Source organism: Lonchura striata, chromosome 19 (genome assembly GCF_050655825.1).
Source record: "Lonchura striata isolate lonStrDom1 chromosome 19, ASM5065582v1, whole genome shotgun sequence".
In the NCBI taxonomy this organism is placed as follows: Eukaryota; Metazoa; Chordata; class Aves; order Passeriformes; family Estrildidae; genus Lonchura; species Lonchura striata.
In genome coordinates, this window is record NC_140721.1 from 5,975,676 (window position 1) to 5,993,382 (window position 17,707).

Consider the following 17,707-nt stretch of genomic DNA (forward strand, 5'->3'; position numbering starts at 1 on the left):
TTAAAACCACTCTGCTGCTGCAAAATAAACCCCAGTTTGAAAACACTTGTGTGGAATTCTGTCATCCTGGGGAAGGAGAAAGCCACTGAAGAGAAAGAGCAAAAGGTTTTCTCTGTCCTACATCACTGTGCTGGTTTTTCCTCTTGCACTTTCTCCCTCCTCACTGCCCTGGCAGGCAGGAAGGCAGGGATACCCAGGGGTGTGAGCTCCAAGCAATCCCAGGTTCTCCTGGAGAAAGAGCACCAGGAACACGTCCTGCTCACGTCCAGAAGAGGCAGGATTGGGGCAGGAAGGGGTGAAAGCACCTGTGGGAGTCAGCACCAGGCTGGGAGCTGCCTGACCCCGCAGCCTCCAGCACTTCAAGGTATTCACCGGAGCCATGTCCACCCCAAATCCATCCTAAATCCATCCTAAATGCATCCCTGCAGCTGCAAAAGCCACGTCCCTCAGGTGGGATGCCAGCTGTCCTTGCTGAGAGCTGCAGCAGACAGGCATCAGCCGAGGCTGAGTGAGGTTTTATTGTGAGAGGTGAAGGTTATTGGAGGAAATGGTCTTTTAATTTCTCCTGTCTCAGGGTTTCTGATCAAAACCGGAGGGCTTGCTTTCAATTTTGCTCGTGTGTTATTTGAAAAGTGCTTAAAAATTGGGGGATTAGGTTGTCTAAATGAGCTGTTCAAAAAATTAAAGACCTACAAAGCTCCTCATCTGGGCAGGGGGAGCCTCCTTTGGTGGCTGATGTTAAATAGGGTGGCAGCTCTGCTTGTGCTCTGGGGGTGCTGAGCCTGGCAGGCACTGAGGGCTGGGGCTGTCCCAGCTAAGCTGGGCTTTGCAGGGCACAGATCCACCAGCCCAGGCTTTGCTGCTGCAGCCAGCAAAGGGAGGGAGGGTGGGATGGGGCTGGAGGTTGGCACGGCTCAGCGTGTGCCCAGGGCTTGGTGCCACCTCTGCCTGCCCCATGCAGGGTGATGACATTCCCCCACTCTCAGCCCCCTAAATTATCAGGCTGGCCCAGAGATCCGAGGCTGTGAGGGGAGGAATATCAGGAGATGGCAAAGATTCCCAAAATAGGCTCTTACCCCAGATATGTTGGTTCAGCTCTTGTTATTCTGTGGTGTCCATGTGGAGAGTGGGGCCAAAGAGCAGAACAGGAAATGTCAGGGGTCTGTACAGACTTTGGACAGGGTGGGCTTCCCTGGCTCTCCAGCAGCTCCTTTGGGGCAGGAAGGAGGGTCCAGGGTTATCTGATCAGAGTCACAGGGAATGGGGAAGGGGAAATAGAGCGCCCATGAGCTCACTGTGACAGGGTGACACCAGCACTGTCCCCTCACAAAATGGACAATTCTGCCCCGGTCCCTCCCCACTGTGGGACACAGCAGAGTCCCAGTGAAGCGATATGTGGAATAAATAAATAGACTCCACAACTCGATGTAGTTATGAAGTGGGTGTGTATGTCAGCGCCCGGCACAAGCGAGATCGCTCCCCAAAAACTTGTGCCCCGAGCTGCCGTCTGTCCCACACTTTTATTCACAAAGGTGCTCCATATGCAATACATTACACAGCTTTTCTATGCATATTCAACCCCTGGCCCCACCTGTCCTCACCTCTCATGCTAAATAGGTCCACGCCTTTCTGGGCATGCATGGTTTGCTGTGGTGGTCCCACAGGGGTCTCTGGTGGTCTTCTGAGGCTGAAGATCATGGTCTTCCTCTGGATTGAACTTTTGAACTTTTCCCCTCTGCACATGTGCTTTTGGTCCTTTGGTGTCTTATCTGAGTATGTCTCTCAGCCTTGACATGATTGGAGACAGAGGGGTCTCCTTATCTGGGTCCTTTGCATTCCCTGGTCTTTTATTGTCTTTTATGCAGGAAGCTCTAAAGATTTACATTTCCCTATGCCCTTTGTACCATGGCAGAGGTTTCTTTCATGATGCATTCATTTTGTTAGCTCAAGTGAACTCCAAAAATCTCTATTTCACCAGGGGTGAGAAACCCACCTCGGGCTGAGGTGAGGAGGGCTGTGGGGTGGCAGAGGTGACACAGACAGCACAGAGACAGCTTCAGAGCTGAGCCTGACGGGTGACCTGGAGAAAATCTTTTTTTTCTGGCAGGAACTGTGAGGAGGAGCCACCTTGGCCAAAGCAGGCAGGACGAGCATCCCTGATTGAGAATCCCTGATCTGAGGCTCCATGGGGCATCCCACTGCTCCTGGACTGGAGCCATCCCTCCCTGGAGCTCAGGGGTGGGCAAACTCTGCCCTGCAGCAGCAGAGGAGCAGCTGAGGGTCAGACTCTTCCTCCTGTGCCACCCCAGCTTCTCACCGAGCTCTTTTCCCCCCAGCATGGAGAGGCACAAACAGCTCTGGTTTGGTGAAGAGGATTTGGCTGCAGAAGAGCAGCTGCAGCAGCTCCAAACTGGGCTTTTAGCCCTTCCCTTCCCCTCAGCCCAGAGTTAACCTCTTACCCTCCAATCGAGGGCTTGTCCTGCTCCCATGACACCATTCACTGGGAGCTGAGTGCCCAGCAGCCAGGCAATAATGGCCCTGAAAATGCATTTTGCAGCAATTACCGGGCTGCAGGAATGGCATCTCCATCCCAGCAGCTCCAGGACAAGCTGCTGGCAGGAGCAGGGCATGGAGGCTCCTCACTCTGCTCCAGGATTTCAGCTCCACTTCCCCTCCTGGCTTTGGGCGAGCTGCAGCTCTGATGAAGGTGGTGGAAAAATCCCTCCTCCAACCCAAGCTTCCAAAGAAAGGCTCAGCAGTCTCTGTTGTTCGGTCTCAAGGCAGTTTATTGCGAGTTATCTAAAAGATTTTCTCCTCGGGCTGCTGTGGTTTGCTCACAGCTCAGGCAGAGGCACACACACACCCTGACATCCTCTCTGACCCCGACTGCTTCTTCTCTCCCCGCCCAGGGCTGCTGCTCTCTTTTATATGATGTATTACGTATAATATGTATACAGGTTTTCCCCAATGCCTATTACCTATATTAAATGGTGCTTTTCTATCTTTTATATGGTACATTACATGTTACATGGTTACAGTTTTTCCCAATGCCTATTACCTATATTAAATGGTGATTTTCTATCTTTTATATGTACATTACAGGTTACATGGTTACAGTTTTTCCCCAATGCCTATTACCTATATTAAATGGTGATTTTCTACTCTAAACCAACCTGTGAGTGCCAACATCATCAAGAACATGGAGGTGAGGAAGGAGAAAGAGGGAGGACAGGGCAGGCCCAAATCCCAAATCCATCTTAAAACCTCTGACCCTCATGTACAAAACCAAAACCCCCCTGTACAGCACTCAAAAATTCTTCTCTCTACTTTGTAACTACTTCTACTCTAATATCTAAACTTTTGTGACTTCTTGTTCTTCCTGCAAGGTTGGTAAATTGTTCCATGGCTCAAACCCAAAATCACAGCTGTTTCCAGCTGTGACAGAGTCTCAAATGCTTCTGACCTGGGCCTGGAACATCCAAAAATGTCTGAGGGACGTTTTGAGTTCTGATGGTTTTGGAGACCTCGGACATTTCCCCTGATGCTTTAAGGACTTGAAGGGTTTTGTGCACCCAGGAGAGAGATCCTCCATCCCTGGACAGCCTGGTGGGTGTGGGAGGCCTGAGAGCCACAGGGAGAGAGGGAAGAAGCAGATCTGATCTTGGTGATGAAAGGCAGAGCTGCAGGCTCGGAGACAGCCTCACTTCAAGGTGAATTAACAGCAGATGGAACATCTTCACCAGGAGGAACTGCAGGACCCTTCTACCTGCAGCAGGAGCAGCTCTTCAGCCAGGTTTTCACACAGCAGCAGGCAGCGGGTCAGATCTGGGCTGGGAGCGAGGGTGGGCAGCTACAGCAGCCCCCCATGGGTGCTGGGATTCTGGATTCTCTGGCTGTCCTGGGGCACAGCACTTTGCATTCATCTGGTCTGAGCCAGAAATGTCACCCCGGATAGGATATGGCCCTGTAAAAAAAACCAAAAAAAAAACAAACAAAAAAACCCAAAACAAAACAAAACAAAAAAAACCCACCCCCCCCCCCCCCAAAAAAAAAACCAACAAAAAAAAACATTAAAAATAATCTTTATTTTATTAAAGGCTGGGGGAAATAAAATAATGACATGGTCAGAAAATCACCTGGCAGCAGCACCTCATGGGTGCTCACCTTCAGGCTGAGGTGAGGAGGGCTGTGGGGTGCAGGGACAGCTTCAGAGCTGAGCCTGGTGGGTGACTTGGAGAAAATATTTTTTTCTGGATGGGAGCTGATCCCGGGGGAGATGGAGCTGATCCCGGGGGGATGGAGCTGATCCTGAGGGGATGGAGCTGATCCCGAGGGGATGGAGCTGATCCTGAGGGGATGGAGCTGATCCTGAGGGGATGGAGCTGATCTCTGAGGGAATGGAGCTGATCCCGGAGGGATGGAGCTGATCCCGGAGGGATGGAGCTGATCCCGGGGGGATGGAGCTGATCACGGGGGGATGGAGCTGATCCTGAGGGGATGGAGCTGATCCTGAGGGGATGGAGCTGATCTCTGAGGGAATGGAGCTGATCCCGGAGGGATGGAGCTGATCCCGGGGGGATGGAGCTGATCCCGGGGGGATGGAGCTGATCCCGGGGGGATGGAGCTGATCCCAGGGGGATGGAGCTGATCCCTGTGGGATGGAGCTGATCCCGGGGGGATGGAGCTGATCCCTGTGGGATGGAGCTGATCTCTGTGGGATGGAGCTGATCCTGGGGGGAATGAAGCTGCTGTCCAGGGGGATGGAGCTGATCCCGAGGGGATGGAGCTGATCCTGAGGGGATGGAGCTGATCCTGAGGGGATGGAGCTGATCTCTGAGGGAATGGAGCTGATCCCGGAGGGATGGAGCTGATCCCTGTGGGATGGAGCTGATCCCGGGGGGATGGAGCTGATCCCTGTGGGATGGAGCTGGTCCCGGGGGGATGGAGCTGATCCCGGAGGGATGGAGCTGATCCCTGTGGGGATGGAGCTGATCCCGGGGGGATGGAGCTGATCCCGGGGGGATGGAGCTGATCCCAGGGGGATGGAGCTGATCCCTGTGGGATGGAGCTGATCCCGGGGGGATGGAGCTGATCCCTGTGGGATGGAGCTGATCCCGGGGGGATGGAGCTGATCCCTGTGGGATGGAGCTGATCCCTGTGGGATGGAGCTGATCCTGGGGGGAATGAAGCTGCTGTCCAGGGGGATGGAGCTGATCCCGGGGGGATGGAGCTGATCCCGGAGGAATGGAACTGATCCCTGTGGGATGGAGCTGATCCCGGGGGGATGGAGCTGATCCCGGGGGGATGGAGCTGATCCCGGATGGATGGAGCTGCTCCCAGGGGGAATGAAGCTGCTGTCCAGGGGGCTGGCGCTGCTCCCCATGGATGCAAACCCATCCTCCCGACTGCACGGCCGGGAAGTGGGATGCTACTGACACCCAGTGGCTCCCAGCACCTGCAGACGGCGACTGCAGCCCGGGCTGGGGCAGGTGGTGGCCCTGCTGTCCCTTTTTGGGGACTCCTCTGTGCCCCTGGGCACCAGCGCCAGCAGTGACAGCCCTGGCAGCACCGCGGTGGGAACTGGGACACGGGGGAGAAGCAGGGACATTCCAGAGGCTGCTGGATCCATGTTCAGGTCAACGGGGTCTGCCTTGTGTGGGGAGATGATGTGGGAGGTGCTGTCCCCCCCCCAGCACAGCCCAGCCTCCTCTGCAAACATTATTTCGTTCTAGCTAATCAATAAATGCCACAGCAGTGCTGGAGGAGGACAGAGGTGGGGTCAGTGTCCTCTGAGATCTTCTGGTGGCTCCTCCCCAGGTGCCCTTGGTCAGCTCTGGCCACAAACGCTGCAGGGATGGAGGCTGGAATTTTGGGATGGAGCTGCTCTGTGGTAGCTCCCCTCGCAAACATCCTGACCCCAGGCCAAGCAGCAGGTTCCAGCTGGAAGTGGATTTAGCTAAATCAGGAAAGCCCATTCGCATTCCAGAAGAAGCTCATCTACACAGGGAATTATTTAAGAGCAGCAACAGAGCTTTTCCATCCCCTCCACATGTCATTTCAGCTCCAAAATCAAGCAAAGCAAGCAAACAGCGTGGAAAAATAACAACAAATTGCCTGCATTTGGCATCTCACAGTGCAGAGCCAGAGAAGATGCAGCTTCTGACCTGAGAAACAGCAGCAGATAAGATGGACACAGACCAGAATAAAAAAGGATTCAGGAGCAACACTTCAGAGCTGAGAAAAACACATTTTCCTGTGGGCCTCCACACTGATGAGCTCTTGTTTTTGCTTCAGAGAGCACCCAGAGGCTGCTGAAACAGAAATGCATTTTTAATTATTTGTTGTTATCAATTGCTTTGCGGATAGAAGCCGCTGATAGCACAAGCCCATCGCAGGGAGCTCAGAGGAGCTCTCTGGGCCACGTGTGAGCCCCAGGACTGCAGAAAGGCAGAACTTACCTAAAAAAGGCCATCCTGGAGCCTCAGAGTGGAGCAGCCATCCCTGCAGGATCAGGGGCAAGAGCTGCTTCCCCAGCGAGTGTTTCCAGCACATTGTGGGTGGGGACAGGGAAGCAGAAGCACTCCATGGGAATCTCAGTGGCCAGAGCACAGATATTTTGTTTGTTTTCCTGCAGACAGGGCTGGGGATCTCTGCTTGCAGGAGCAGGAAACGCTGCTTGGAGATCAGGCTCTAAATTTGGGCTACAAATAAGGCAAAAATCTGGGAGTTCATCCTTCCATCCTTTTTTCCAGGCCTTCACTGTCTCCTCTAACCGAGGGACTTGGGGACAGCTCTGAGGTGTCCAAAGAGTGCAAGGGAATGCAGAGGATGAATTAAAACTTCATTTCTCAGCCCAAATGAGCCTCGCTGGCAGCCCCTCACACACCCAGGCAGCCAGCTCTGGATGCAAATGGGCTAATTAGCATCGACCCCATGATCATTAGCTGATGGATGGCTACTCAACCAGGAGAGCCAGGTGCCACTGCAGGGCAGCCTCCTGTCCCCTCTCCAGGGACCCCTGTGTGCCCTGCCTCGCCCCTGGACCACAATGGAGAGCAAAAGGAAGGCTCTGCTTTTATCCCCAAAATGTGATGACTGCTTGTGTCCCATTTCTCCCCCAAAATGGGATGGCTGCTGGTGTGGCAGCAGCAGGGATCTAACCAGAGCACTTTCCTCTGGGGCAGGAAAGGAAACTGTCCCTTTTGCTGTCCCTTTTGGTGTCCCTTGTGTGAAAAATGCAGATTTATGATGGGCTTTTCACAAATGTTACAATGAATATTGTATGTGTAACGTTAGAAAGTTATGCTGTATTAATTCTCTTACGTAGTGTGTTAAGTGTAGTTTTAGGTTACAACATAATGTTAAAATACAGACTATGTATGTGGGGGAAGTTTTTTTTAGGAATGAGATACTCACTTTGAGGAACACCTAAATCTTCCAAAGGAGAGGAATTTATGGTTTCTTATCAGAGAAAACGAATTTCTTCAGGCCTTGCTCAGAATTGAAGACGCCAGGGGATTAAAGGAAACAGCTGACATACAACAGAGTTTCTTGTTTAGAATAGAATGCATGCATAACCATGAAGGATATATGAATATGCAACAAGTGTATTGGTTTAAGGTTATTCCTTTGTTCACAAGGGATGCTTTTCATTACTTAGTGTCCGAGAGCATCCAGACATCCATAACTCTTTGCTTTTTATTGTCTTGTAACTGTCCTAACTCTAAACTTTATTAGTCTAATTGTATTACTATTTTTATAACCATTTTATTATTATTTAAACTTCAAAAATTTTAAAAACCAAGCGATGGGCGTTTTTCACACTTGGCACCCACGGAGGTGCCTGTGCCACCCTCAGCAATGCCCTGTGAGAGGAGAAACCCTCTCTGCTCCCAGCTGGTATCCCATGCACGCTTCCCTCTCCTTCTCAAGGAGCATCTTTCAGCCACAGGGTTAAAAAAGCTCCTGCAGCGACCTCCCAGCTGGGCCTGCCTCCCTTCCCCAGCTCTGTGCATGAGCAGCTCTTCCCACTCTTCCCAACTTGACACTTCCTTTCTTTTTTTCCCCCTGTGTGTGTTTTGTTCCCTGCCAGCTCCACGAAGCTCCTCGCTCCCGTTTCTTCTGCACAAATTGTTTTTGCCTTGCACATTGTCTGGAAAGGAGGAGCGGGAGGCTCACGGCTCCCTTCTCATCTCAGATCACAGGTTTTGCCTCTCTCCAGGCACAGAGCTGGGAACAGCACAGCCAGAGGTGGCTGCCCGAGCATCCTTTGGAGGCTGGAGTGTGCAAGGACCCTCCTGCCTCGGAGGTGAAAAGTTCTGAGGGAAAAAGGGAAGAAAAGCTGAGGGAGATGAATAAACGAGTGGAGCTCAGTTCTGTTTTCTGCTCCCACTTCCCTGCCTGCTGGCACTGGTGAATGTCTGGGGGCAGAGCGGAGGCTCACGGAAGAGCAAGATTTGGAGTGAAGATCCTGGAGACCCTGTGATGCGTTTTCCTTGGTCCTAAAACCGAGAGACAGACACAGTTAAAAGATTTTTTACCTTTAGAGCAAGTGGCAGCAAGATTAGGAGTGGAATTTTACCTTTAGAGCAAGTGGCAGCAAGATTAGGAGTGGATTTTTACCTTTAGAGCAAGTGGCAGCAAGATTTGCAGTGAAGATCCTGGAGATCCTGTGATGCCTTTTCCTTGGTCCTAAAACTGAGAGCCAGACAGAGTTAAAAGATTTTTTACCTTTAGAGCAAGTGGCAGCAAGATTAGGAGTGGAATTTTACCTTTAGAGCAGTGGCAGCAAGATTTGCAGTGAAGATCCTGGAGATCCTGTGATGCCTTTTCCTTGGTCCTAAAACTGAAAGCCAGACACAGTTAGAGGATAAAGGGTTTTTGCCTTTATTTAATAAGGATCCTTATGATGCACCACTGGAATGTGCACACACAATGCACACACAAAATAGATCCCATAATACAATTCACAGACCTTCCAAATTAGCATATCTAACAAAATGCCTCAAGGAGAGGCTTGAATGAATGGTGTGATATCCTCCCACCCGGAAGCATTCCTTCCTGGGTGGGTTTTATCCTATTTTACAGCGTGTATTCTAGAGGGGACCTTGGTTTCTCAAGGTAGTGTGAGGTTTTCCAGCCTCCAGCTGCGAGGCCTTTAGGATGTTTGTTCTCCTGGCCTAACAGAATACCAGGGCTATGTTAAGATATCAGAATAAGGAATATATATATATATTTAAAATTATATATATGTAATATTATATATATATAAAATATTATATATATATTATATATATATATTAAGTAAAAAATATAAATAAAAATTTATTCAGGAATTATATATATAGGAATATATACATATAAGGAATATATCTATATATATACACATATATATGTGTTATATATAAGGAATTATATATATATAAGGAATTGTGTCTATATATTCCATATATATATATATAAAATATATAAGGAATTATATATATAAGAAATTCTATATATATATTCCATATATTTATATGGAGAATATATATATAATTAATAAGGAATTACAAGTATGCATGCTAAGGGCACTGAGGATATGTAAAAGGTATATAAAAGAAAAGGCAAAAAATCATCATGGCATCTCTCTCCCCGCCCAGGGCTGCTGCTATCTTTTATATGATATATTACATATAATATGTTTACAGTTTTTCTCTAATATCTATTACCTATATTACTAAGTGCTTTTCTACTCTAAACTAGTTTGTGAGTGCTAGCATCACTAAGAACATGGAGGCAAGGAAGAAGAAGGAGGAAGAACAGGATCAGCCCACTTTCCTCTATTTTAGAACTTCTGACTCCCATGTACAAAGTAAAACCCCCCCTGAATAGGTGCTAGAATGCCCGTGTACAATATTAAAAAATTTTCCCTTCTGTTTTGTAACTACTTTTACTATACTATCTAACCCTTTGTGACTGCTTGTTCCACCTCCAAAGTTAATAACTCATTCCATGGCTTAAACTTAAAATCACAGCTGTTTTCAGCTGCCTGCTGAGGTCTAAAATGTTTCTAACCAAGGCCTGGAACCTCTAAAAATGTCTGAGAGACATTTTGAGTTCCAACATCAGAATTCATCAGTCAGGGCCCTTCCCGCGTGAGAGGAACCCAGGGGCACAGCACAAACCAGGCTGCCTTGTGTAGACGTGATCTTCTCACCCAGGAGAAGCTTTTCTCGGGGGAGCTGAAACTCTCCAAAATGCTCTTTTTCCCTGCACTGTGCAGCTCCAGCTCCTCTGCTGCCCTGCTTGGCTCCCTGGAGCTGTCACCTGCCTGAGCATCCCCTAACCCCGAGGCTGTGCTGCCCGAATGCTGGGCCTGGGGGCTCCAGGGAGCTGTGGGGGTGGATTTGGGGACGTTGGTGTCCCCTCGGAGAGCTGGCCCTGCCCTGTGTATTGTCCTGGCCCCGCTCCCAGGTGAGGCACCACCACCGGGGAGTGCCCGTGACCTCCTGACAGAGGGAGGGGATGTGTCCATGGCAATCAGCTTCCAAGAGGGCTGGGAGATTGGCTCCAGTCAGGTGAGGCTGCAGCTGGCCTTTGAAATGACATTTGAGACCCTGGTTTGCAGACCTCTGCACAGCCCATGACTGCCCAAATAAACACGAGATGCATCACAGCCCAGCGCTGTTGTCTTGGTTTGTAATGCCAGGTGTCTGCTAGGGAAGGCAGGAGCCTGCCTTGAAATGGAAAATGTAACCCCTCTCCCTCCAAATTTTTATAATTTTGAACTTAAGGGGCTCCCAGGCAAAGAAATGGGAATAGGAATAACGGTTCTTTACTAGGAAAATTAAAAATACAAATGCAATAGTACAAAAGAAAACAAACCAGTGCCAGAGTCAGAACATGCCCTGTCCCCTGTGGGTCAGGGAGGTGCCACAGTCCCATCCCAGGGGGGCTCAGCCCTCCTGCAGTGCCAGCTGTGCTTCTGCTGGAGCAGGATCCTGCACAAGGGGGGAGTTTTCCTTGGAGCTCCAGGGCTGGGGGAGATGGGCCTGGGCTCCTCTGGGAATGCAGGGGGAAGGAAGCTGCTCCTCTGGGAATGCAGGGGGAAGGAAGCTGCTCCTCTGGGAATGCAGGGGGAAGGAAGCTGCTCCTCTGGGAATGCAGGGGGAAGGAAGCTGCTCCTCTGGGAATGCAGGGGATAAAGCTGCTCCTCTGGGAATGCAGGGGGAAGAAAGCTGCTCCTCTGGGAATGCAGGGGGAAGGAAGCTGCTCCTCTGGGAATGCAGGGGGAAGGAAGCTGCTCCTCTGGGAATGCAGGGGATAAAGCTGCTCCTCTGGGAATGCAGGGGGAAGAAAGCTGCTCCTCTGGGAATGCAGGGGGCAGAGGCTGTTGTGCTGCTCCCAGGTCAGATTGGATCCAGGTAGGAATGTTTGGCTCCTCCCCTGGGCAGAGCATCTCCCCATGGATGATGGAATTTTCTCAGCCATGCAGGGGCACTCAGTGGCCATGAACAGAAGATAATTAATAATTAATAGCCCATTAACATATCTCCTGAAGGGAGGATTGGGTGTGGAGGAGATGAAGAAAACTGCCCAATGAACAGCAGAGAACTGCCCCAGCTCTGACAGATGGGATTAGACCAAACACACCCATGTCCAACCTAACACAGCTGTGCACCAGCAAACCCCCATCACCACCTCCAGAAAGCTGGAAAAGCCAGGAGGGTGAGAGAATGCACTCCTCAGCTTGGACTGCTCCATGGCCACAGCTCGGGGCTGTGGGTGATGGGGGATCTGCCTGTTCTGGGGCTGCAGGAGGGATGTGGAAACCACCAGGGATTTCTGAGGGAAGAGGGGCTGTGCAGGGCACGGTGCTCTCCTGGTGGGATGTGGCCTGTTCTGAGCTGACAGAACTCCTCACACAGGACAGTTTGCACCTCAGCTGCCCCAAAATCCCTGAGAAAGTTCTCTTTGCTGTGCTGGCACAAGGGGAAGAGCCTCCCTTGAAGAGGGAATGACCCCCAGGAGCCATCAGGCAGCACAGGGCACTCTCTCCGAGACTGAAAAGAGGAAAGGAAAAGGTGGGAGCCTCTACAGACATCTCAGGAGCCAAATATCTGAGGTACCACGAGCAGCTGTGCAGCAAAGGCAGGAAAAAAAAACCTCTTGTGTAAACTTGATTGAGACAAAATTCCCCCTCGGGGTTCCTTGGGGAGCATCTCCTGGCTGAGCTTCCAGCCAGGCTGTCCCAGCAGCAGAGCTCTGCTCCCTGCTGTGCCCTCCGTGCCCTCAGCCTCCCTGGCGAGGCAGCCCCACTCCCAGGCTGCCTCTGCCACTTCATCTGCCACGCCGAGCGCCTTTAATGAACGAATTAATTTTGCTCTCGACCGGCTGCGACGCGCATTCAAAAGGCAGAAAATAAACGTTTCCCTTTCCTAATTTCTTGCGTCCCTTTTGATTTGTCGTACACACGCGCAGGCTCTCCATAATTCCCCCACCAGCTGGGCCCTGGATATTCCAGCATCCCCGAGACAAACAAGCTGCCAGCAGCAGCTCAGGCCGTGCCACACGCGCTGCTCAGGAGCCCAGAGCAGGCTCTGCATCCCTCTCACGGGCCATCACGACCCCAGACAGCCCCCTCCCTTCCTCTGCCAGCAGAACCTTTGCTAAATTGCCATCTGAAACGGATTCCTGCCTGCTTTCCCCCCATGCCAGTTTTTCTCTGGAAGCGGCCGCGTCCTTCTCTCCCCACGGAGCCGCACGCTGCGATGGACGCGCGGGAGTGATCCCGTGCCCACTCAACTTCTCCTTTGCTGAGCTTAATAAGCCAAGAGGCTCCACTGCAGAACAAGCTCCTCGCTCCCCATGCCAGCCTTTTTTAATTTTTTTTTCCCTGCTCTTCTAGTTTTTGGATGGATGCCACAAAAATAGTGATGGTGTCGTGAAAACTTTTAACAGACAGCCGTGAAGTGACCACAGCAGCACCAAAGCTCTTCTCCAGGAGTGAAGAGGAGCTGTAACTATACCCAAAGTTTGGGTAGAATTGGGGAGGGAGGTGTTTTCCTGAGGTTTGGATCAAATCTGAGATCTCAGCTGTTTCAAAAATCATTTGCAGCTGCAGGTATTTTCTTCAGAAAGCAGAGCAGCAGTGAAGTGGTTAAGTGTGAGAATTCATTTCCTCACACTGTATACAATCCTTGGAGGACTGAGCAGACTTCCAGCCCCAGAATTAGCATTTTCAATCCCTCTCATAATGAGAGGCCACAGGCAGCCAGGAACAATCTCTTACCAAACTGTCCCGAGCACAAAGCTGATCTGGGAAGTAAGAAGCTCTTTAAGAAGGACTAATTGTTAAGATTTGCAAAATCCATTTTTTCCCATCATCCCTGAAAATCCATTTTAGAATTGGCAAATTTGTTCTAGGATTAGATTAATAGGTTTCATGATTTATAAACCTTTTCTTCTCTCTCACCCTCCCCCTGACTTTTAAAAAACAGTCGAAGGCTTTGGCTCAGCCCAGATTTTAGCAGTAATTTCTCAGCCACTGCTGTTGAGATGTCCTGACAGGGTTTGGTGGGTTAGAAGGAGGAATTTCCCACCTGGAATGCCATGACATCCCAGTGCCAAACCCTCCTTCCAAACAGGATGCCTGAGGGTGGGATGTGTTAGCACCTGGGAAGCATCCATGGAACCAAAAACAAACAAATCTCAGCAAAATAACTGAAGGCCTTGCTTAGAATCACCTGAAAACACAACAGCTCCACCTGCCCAGAGCAGCTGTGTTCAAATGTGAAAAACACACCAGAAAAGCAGAAAATTGTGCTCTTATCCAGAATATCTCACAGGCTCCAACAGTTTGCTGGGGACAGTTTGCTCAGGGATTTTCCCTGTCAGTGATGGTGAGTTTATATTCATTGGCCCTTGAGGGATTTGTTCTCTGTGCCCTCCTTTCCTCTCACACACAGCCCAGGCTGCCCAAGCATCCCTCAGACATCCCAGTGGGATCAAACAAGCCACTGACACATGAGAGGCACAGCAAATCCCAGCTCCCCATGGGACCTGTACAGAGCAGTCTTGTGGAAGCAAATAATTTATCAGACTCCACGAAAGGTCCCACTGAGCAGCCCCCAAGCCACTGTCACAGCTCCACTTTGCTCCGTGGCCACATCATTCCCAGCTTGGGCTGATGGATTCTTAATTAGCATCTTAATGTGAGGAGCATGTGCAACGAAGCATGAAAAGAAAATCCCCATCATTTAAATTCATTAGCAGTCATCGAAAGTCTTCAGTGCAGAGGTGGAATTAGCTCTGAACTCCTTGGGAGAGCCCAGCTGTGCTCGCTAAACTGTGCTGGATGTTGCTTATTTATTGAGCTCCAGGAGGGTTTGGCCCCCTGGATTTGCCACCCCTGGATTATCAGGGATTGCAATCCCCCCAATCCCCTCTGGATTTTTAGGGATGGGATCTGCTGGGCGGCTGTGCAAGGGCACAAAGAGATGGAACCACACCCCAAATCTGGGTGCGAATCTGGGACAGGTTGGTGGTGGGAGTGCCAGTGCTCCCCTGCTGGTGTTTGGGGGTGTTCAGCCCATGGATTTCTCTGTCTCCTCCTGATCCTGCCTGCGAGGGCTGCAGGGCAGTGGCTGTGGGCAGGCACATCCCCTGTCCTGGCAGAGCTCTGCCTTTGGGGTGGGCTGGCAGCAGGATGTGCCAGAGGTGCCCGTGCCCGGCTGTTTTTGGGGGCCCCATTCACACCCCGTGCTCAGCACTTGGAACAAGAATGTGCCCCAGAGATCCCCCAGGGCTGCTGGGGGTGAGGAGCTGTGAGAACCCAGCCTCTGTAAATAAATACAAGGTGAATTTTCCTAAGGCAGGACTTGCTGGAATTAAAAAAAACTCATTTTCCAACCCTGCTTTCCCAGCCTTCCCTCCCTCCCCCATTTGCCATCACCCCAGCATGGGTGGTGCTGCAGGCACCGAAGTCACCAGGCTCCCTCTGAGTGTCCCCAAGAGCCTGGCCTTGCACTGGGGACTTGGGAAATGCTGGGCTGGGCTCAGAATTCCCTCAGAATTCCCCCTCCTGCCACGGGTGAGGAGCTGGGCAGATGGGAGGAGGGGAGGAACAGCTTGTGGCAGCAAGGCTTGTCCTCCTGAGCATCCCCTGCCTTCCCCTGGGCTTTGTCTGTCCTCAGTGTTTTGCTGAAGACAAATTACCAAAGCCAAAGAGGCGAAGAAATCAGAATAAGCTGCTCCAGAGCAATTATAGTGAAGGCCTCATTTACAGAGAAAACCTGATTTAATGCAAAACAGGCTTAGAGGCTGCTGCAAACTAGTCTGGTTTAGGGTGTTTGTAGCTTCTTGAATTTCTTACACTCAATTAGGAATTGGTTTTATAAGCCAAGCCCAGATTTGCCATTAGAAAAACGAACAAGACACCCTCACAGAAGTTTGAGCGAGTGCAAATAAACAGGATCCAGCTCCTATTTGCATTCAGTGCTGCTTTCCAAGCTCCTGGGGTGGAACTGTCTCTGGAAGGGGACAGCAACCAACCTGATAAATGCAGAAATCCCCTGGAAATGTCGAATTGGCCACAGGTACAATATCCTTGGAGTTCTGTCTCCATCCGCGGGTCACAGTCTGGGCTGGGTTTGGATGGCAGGGTGGGATACAGAAGTGGCTGCCAGAAGCTTCCAGCTCATCCTTATCTCCACCCACAAAGCTTTTCCTGCTGTTTTCTCTGCTCTCCAGCTGAGGAGGGCAGGGATAGAGCAGCTTTGGGCCCAGCCAGGGTCAGCCCACCTCCCAATCCCATCATCTTCCCAGAGCCGGAGCTGCAGGGGGAGTGACTGCAGCGTTTGAAGAACGCAGCGATCCGAGATTCTTTCAGACATCTTTAATAAATGATAGAAAAGGCACTTTTTTTTTTTCCCCCCCTTCTATGCCAGGAGATTTTCGCATCGGGTTTCAAAGAGATCTTTTATTCCCAGAATGGGGAAATAAAACCATTTCCATTCAAAACACTGCTCAAAGATTACATTTGCCTCAACCTAATTTTTAAAATACTTTCAAAAGAGAGGAAAATGAGTGTAAAGCAAACAGGAATCTGGTTTATTTTGGATTATATTGACTCCTTCATTTCATCTCAAAGGCTTTGAGAAGGTGGAGAGGGCTCACACACACAAATTCCTTCACAGCAAGAAAAATGCTGGAAAACTTTCTATTTTGGGCAGCTCCGCCAAGAAAGAAATCTCATTCTGGGGTGGCTTTATATATTTTTTTCTTTTTTTCCTGGTTAGGCAGGAAAATGAAAAAGCAATTATTCATGCAGTTCTCATTAACCATGCATTTACAAGTTGTTTGGAGGTGATTAGTCAGTCTGAGACGCTGGCCCAGACAGCAGCAGCGTGTGTTTATTAAGGCGGGGGAAGGGGCTGGAGGTGCTGGAGCAGCAGCCAGAGCCTCTCGCTATTGATTAGCGATTTAGGCAGCCCGCATGCATTGTGATCCCTCTTCCCGCCGTGCTAATGAGCCTTTCAAAGCAGACCTGGACTCTAAAGCTGGGTTTTGAACGCTAGGCTCGGGACCAGCCCGATGGGTTTTGGCTGGACCATCCCGGGGACCTCTGGAGATCAGGGAATTTCTCTCGAGGTCTCCTTGCAGAAAGTTGGGGGGTGGTTTTCATCCCAGACCTTGTCTCGAGGTCTCCTTGGAGAAAACTGGGGGTGGTTTTCATCCCAGACCATGTCTCAAGGTCTCCTTGCAGAAAGCTGGGGGTGGTTTTCATCTCAGATCTTGTCTCAAGGTCTCATTGCAGTAAACTGGGGGGTGTTTTTGATCCCAGACCTTACCTTGAGGTCTCCTCGGAGAAAGTTGGGGGGTGGTTTTCATCCCAGACCTTGTCTCAAGGTCTCCTTGGAGAAAGCTGGGGATGTTCTTCAACCCAAACCTTATCTCGAAGTCTCCTTGGAGAAAACTGGGGGGTGGTTTTCATCTCAGACCTTGTCTCGAGGTCTCCTTGCAGAAATTTGGGGGCTGTTTTTGATCCCAAACCTTGTCTTGAGGTCTCCTTGGAGAAATTTGGGGGGTGTTTTTTATCCCAGACCTTACCTTGAGGTCTCCTCGGAGAAAGTTGGGGGGTGGTTTTCATCTCAGACCTTGTCTCGAGGTCTCCTTGCAGAAATTTGGGGGCTGTTTTTGATCCCAAACCTTATCTTGAGGTCTCCTTGGAGAAATCTGGGGGCTGTTTTTAATCCCAGACCGTATCCAATTGTCTTCCCAGGGCTGGAGCCATCAGCTATTTGCCATCGAGGTGACTTTGGGAAAATTATCTGGCAGCCTGATTGCATGGCCTGACCTGGGAGTGAGTGTGAGAAAGGCCCAAATTCAGGTGCTGCTCGTAAAAATGGGAGGATTTACTTTGGTAAATAATTCAGCCCAGTGATTGTGTTCTTCTCCCTCCGACTCTCCTTCTTTCCCTTTCCTAATAATGACAAGGACTGAATTCTGCAGTAGGGAATTTTTCAGCCTAGGCCTCCTCCCAGGATAATCTATTACCTTCACAAATTACTGCAGACAGTTCTTTATTGTTTAAAACCTTTTATCCAAATAAATGCATAAACCTTTCAGATGGGAAAGAGAAGCGGGGGGAGATGAAGGGAACAGGCATTTGAAATGAAACTCTCCTTCCCTCATTGACTATTGTATGCTTAAAAAAAAAAAAAAA

At 50.2% G+C, this 17,707-nt stretch overlaps 1 protein-coding gene across 8 annotated transcripts; it reads right to left on the reverse strand.

Moving 5' to 3' along the window:
• Positions 1–2,746: 2,746 nt before the first annotated feature.
• LOC146765780 (uncharacterized) lies at positions 2,747–16,780 on the reverse strand. Of its 8 annotated transcripts, none has more exons than XR_014949572.1 (6): positions 15,535–16,767; positions 8,772–8,845; positions 8,623–8,697; positions 6,459–8,501; positions 6,165–6,311; positions 2,747–3,964 (listed from the first exon to the last, which is right to left on the reverse strand). XR_014949572.1 is itself a non-coding variant. In XM_085557477.1 (6 exons), exon 6 carries the CDS (start codon positions 5,381–5,383, stop codon positions 4,208–4,210), a length of 1,176 nt encoding a protein of 391 aa, XP_085413603.1. In that variant the 5' UTR covers positions 5,384–6,311; positions 6,459–6,701; positions 7,417–8,501; positions 8,623–8,697; positions 8,772–8,845; positions 15,535–16,780; the 3' UTR covers positions 4,067–4,207. The 8 variants fall into 8 exon arrangements, 7 of the variants coding, with proteins under 7 accessions (XP_085413603.1, XP_085413600.1, XP_085413604.1 ...); XM_085557477.1 differs by lacking the exon at positions 2,747–3,964 and having other exon boundaries at positions 4,067–6,311; positions 6,459–6,701; positions 7,417–8,501; positions 15,535–16,780; XM_085557474.1 differs by lacking the exon at positions 2,747–3,964 and adding an exon at positions 4,067–5,940 and having other exon boundaries at positions 15,535–16,779.
• Between the last annotated feature and the right edge of the window lie 927 nt (positions 16,781–17,707).

Coding starts and splice junctions, on each gene's coding strand:
- LOC146765780 (XM_085557477.1), bottom strand. CDS start 5,383: ATGGGGAGCAGCGCCAGCCCCCTGGACAGCAGCTTCATTCCCCCTGGG.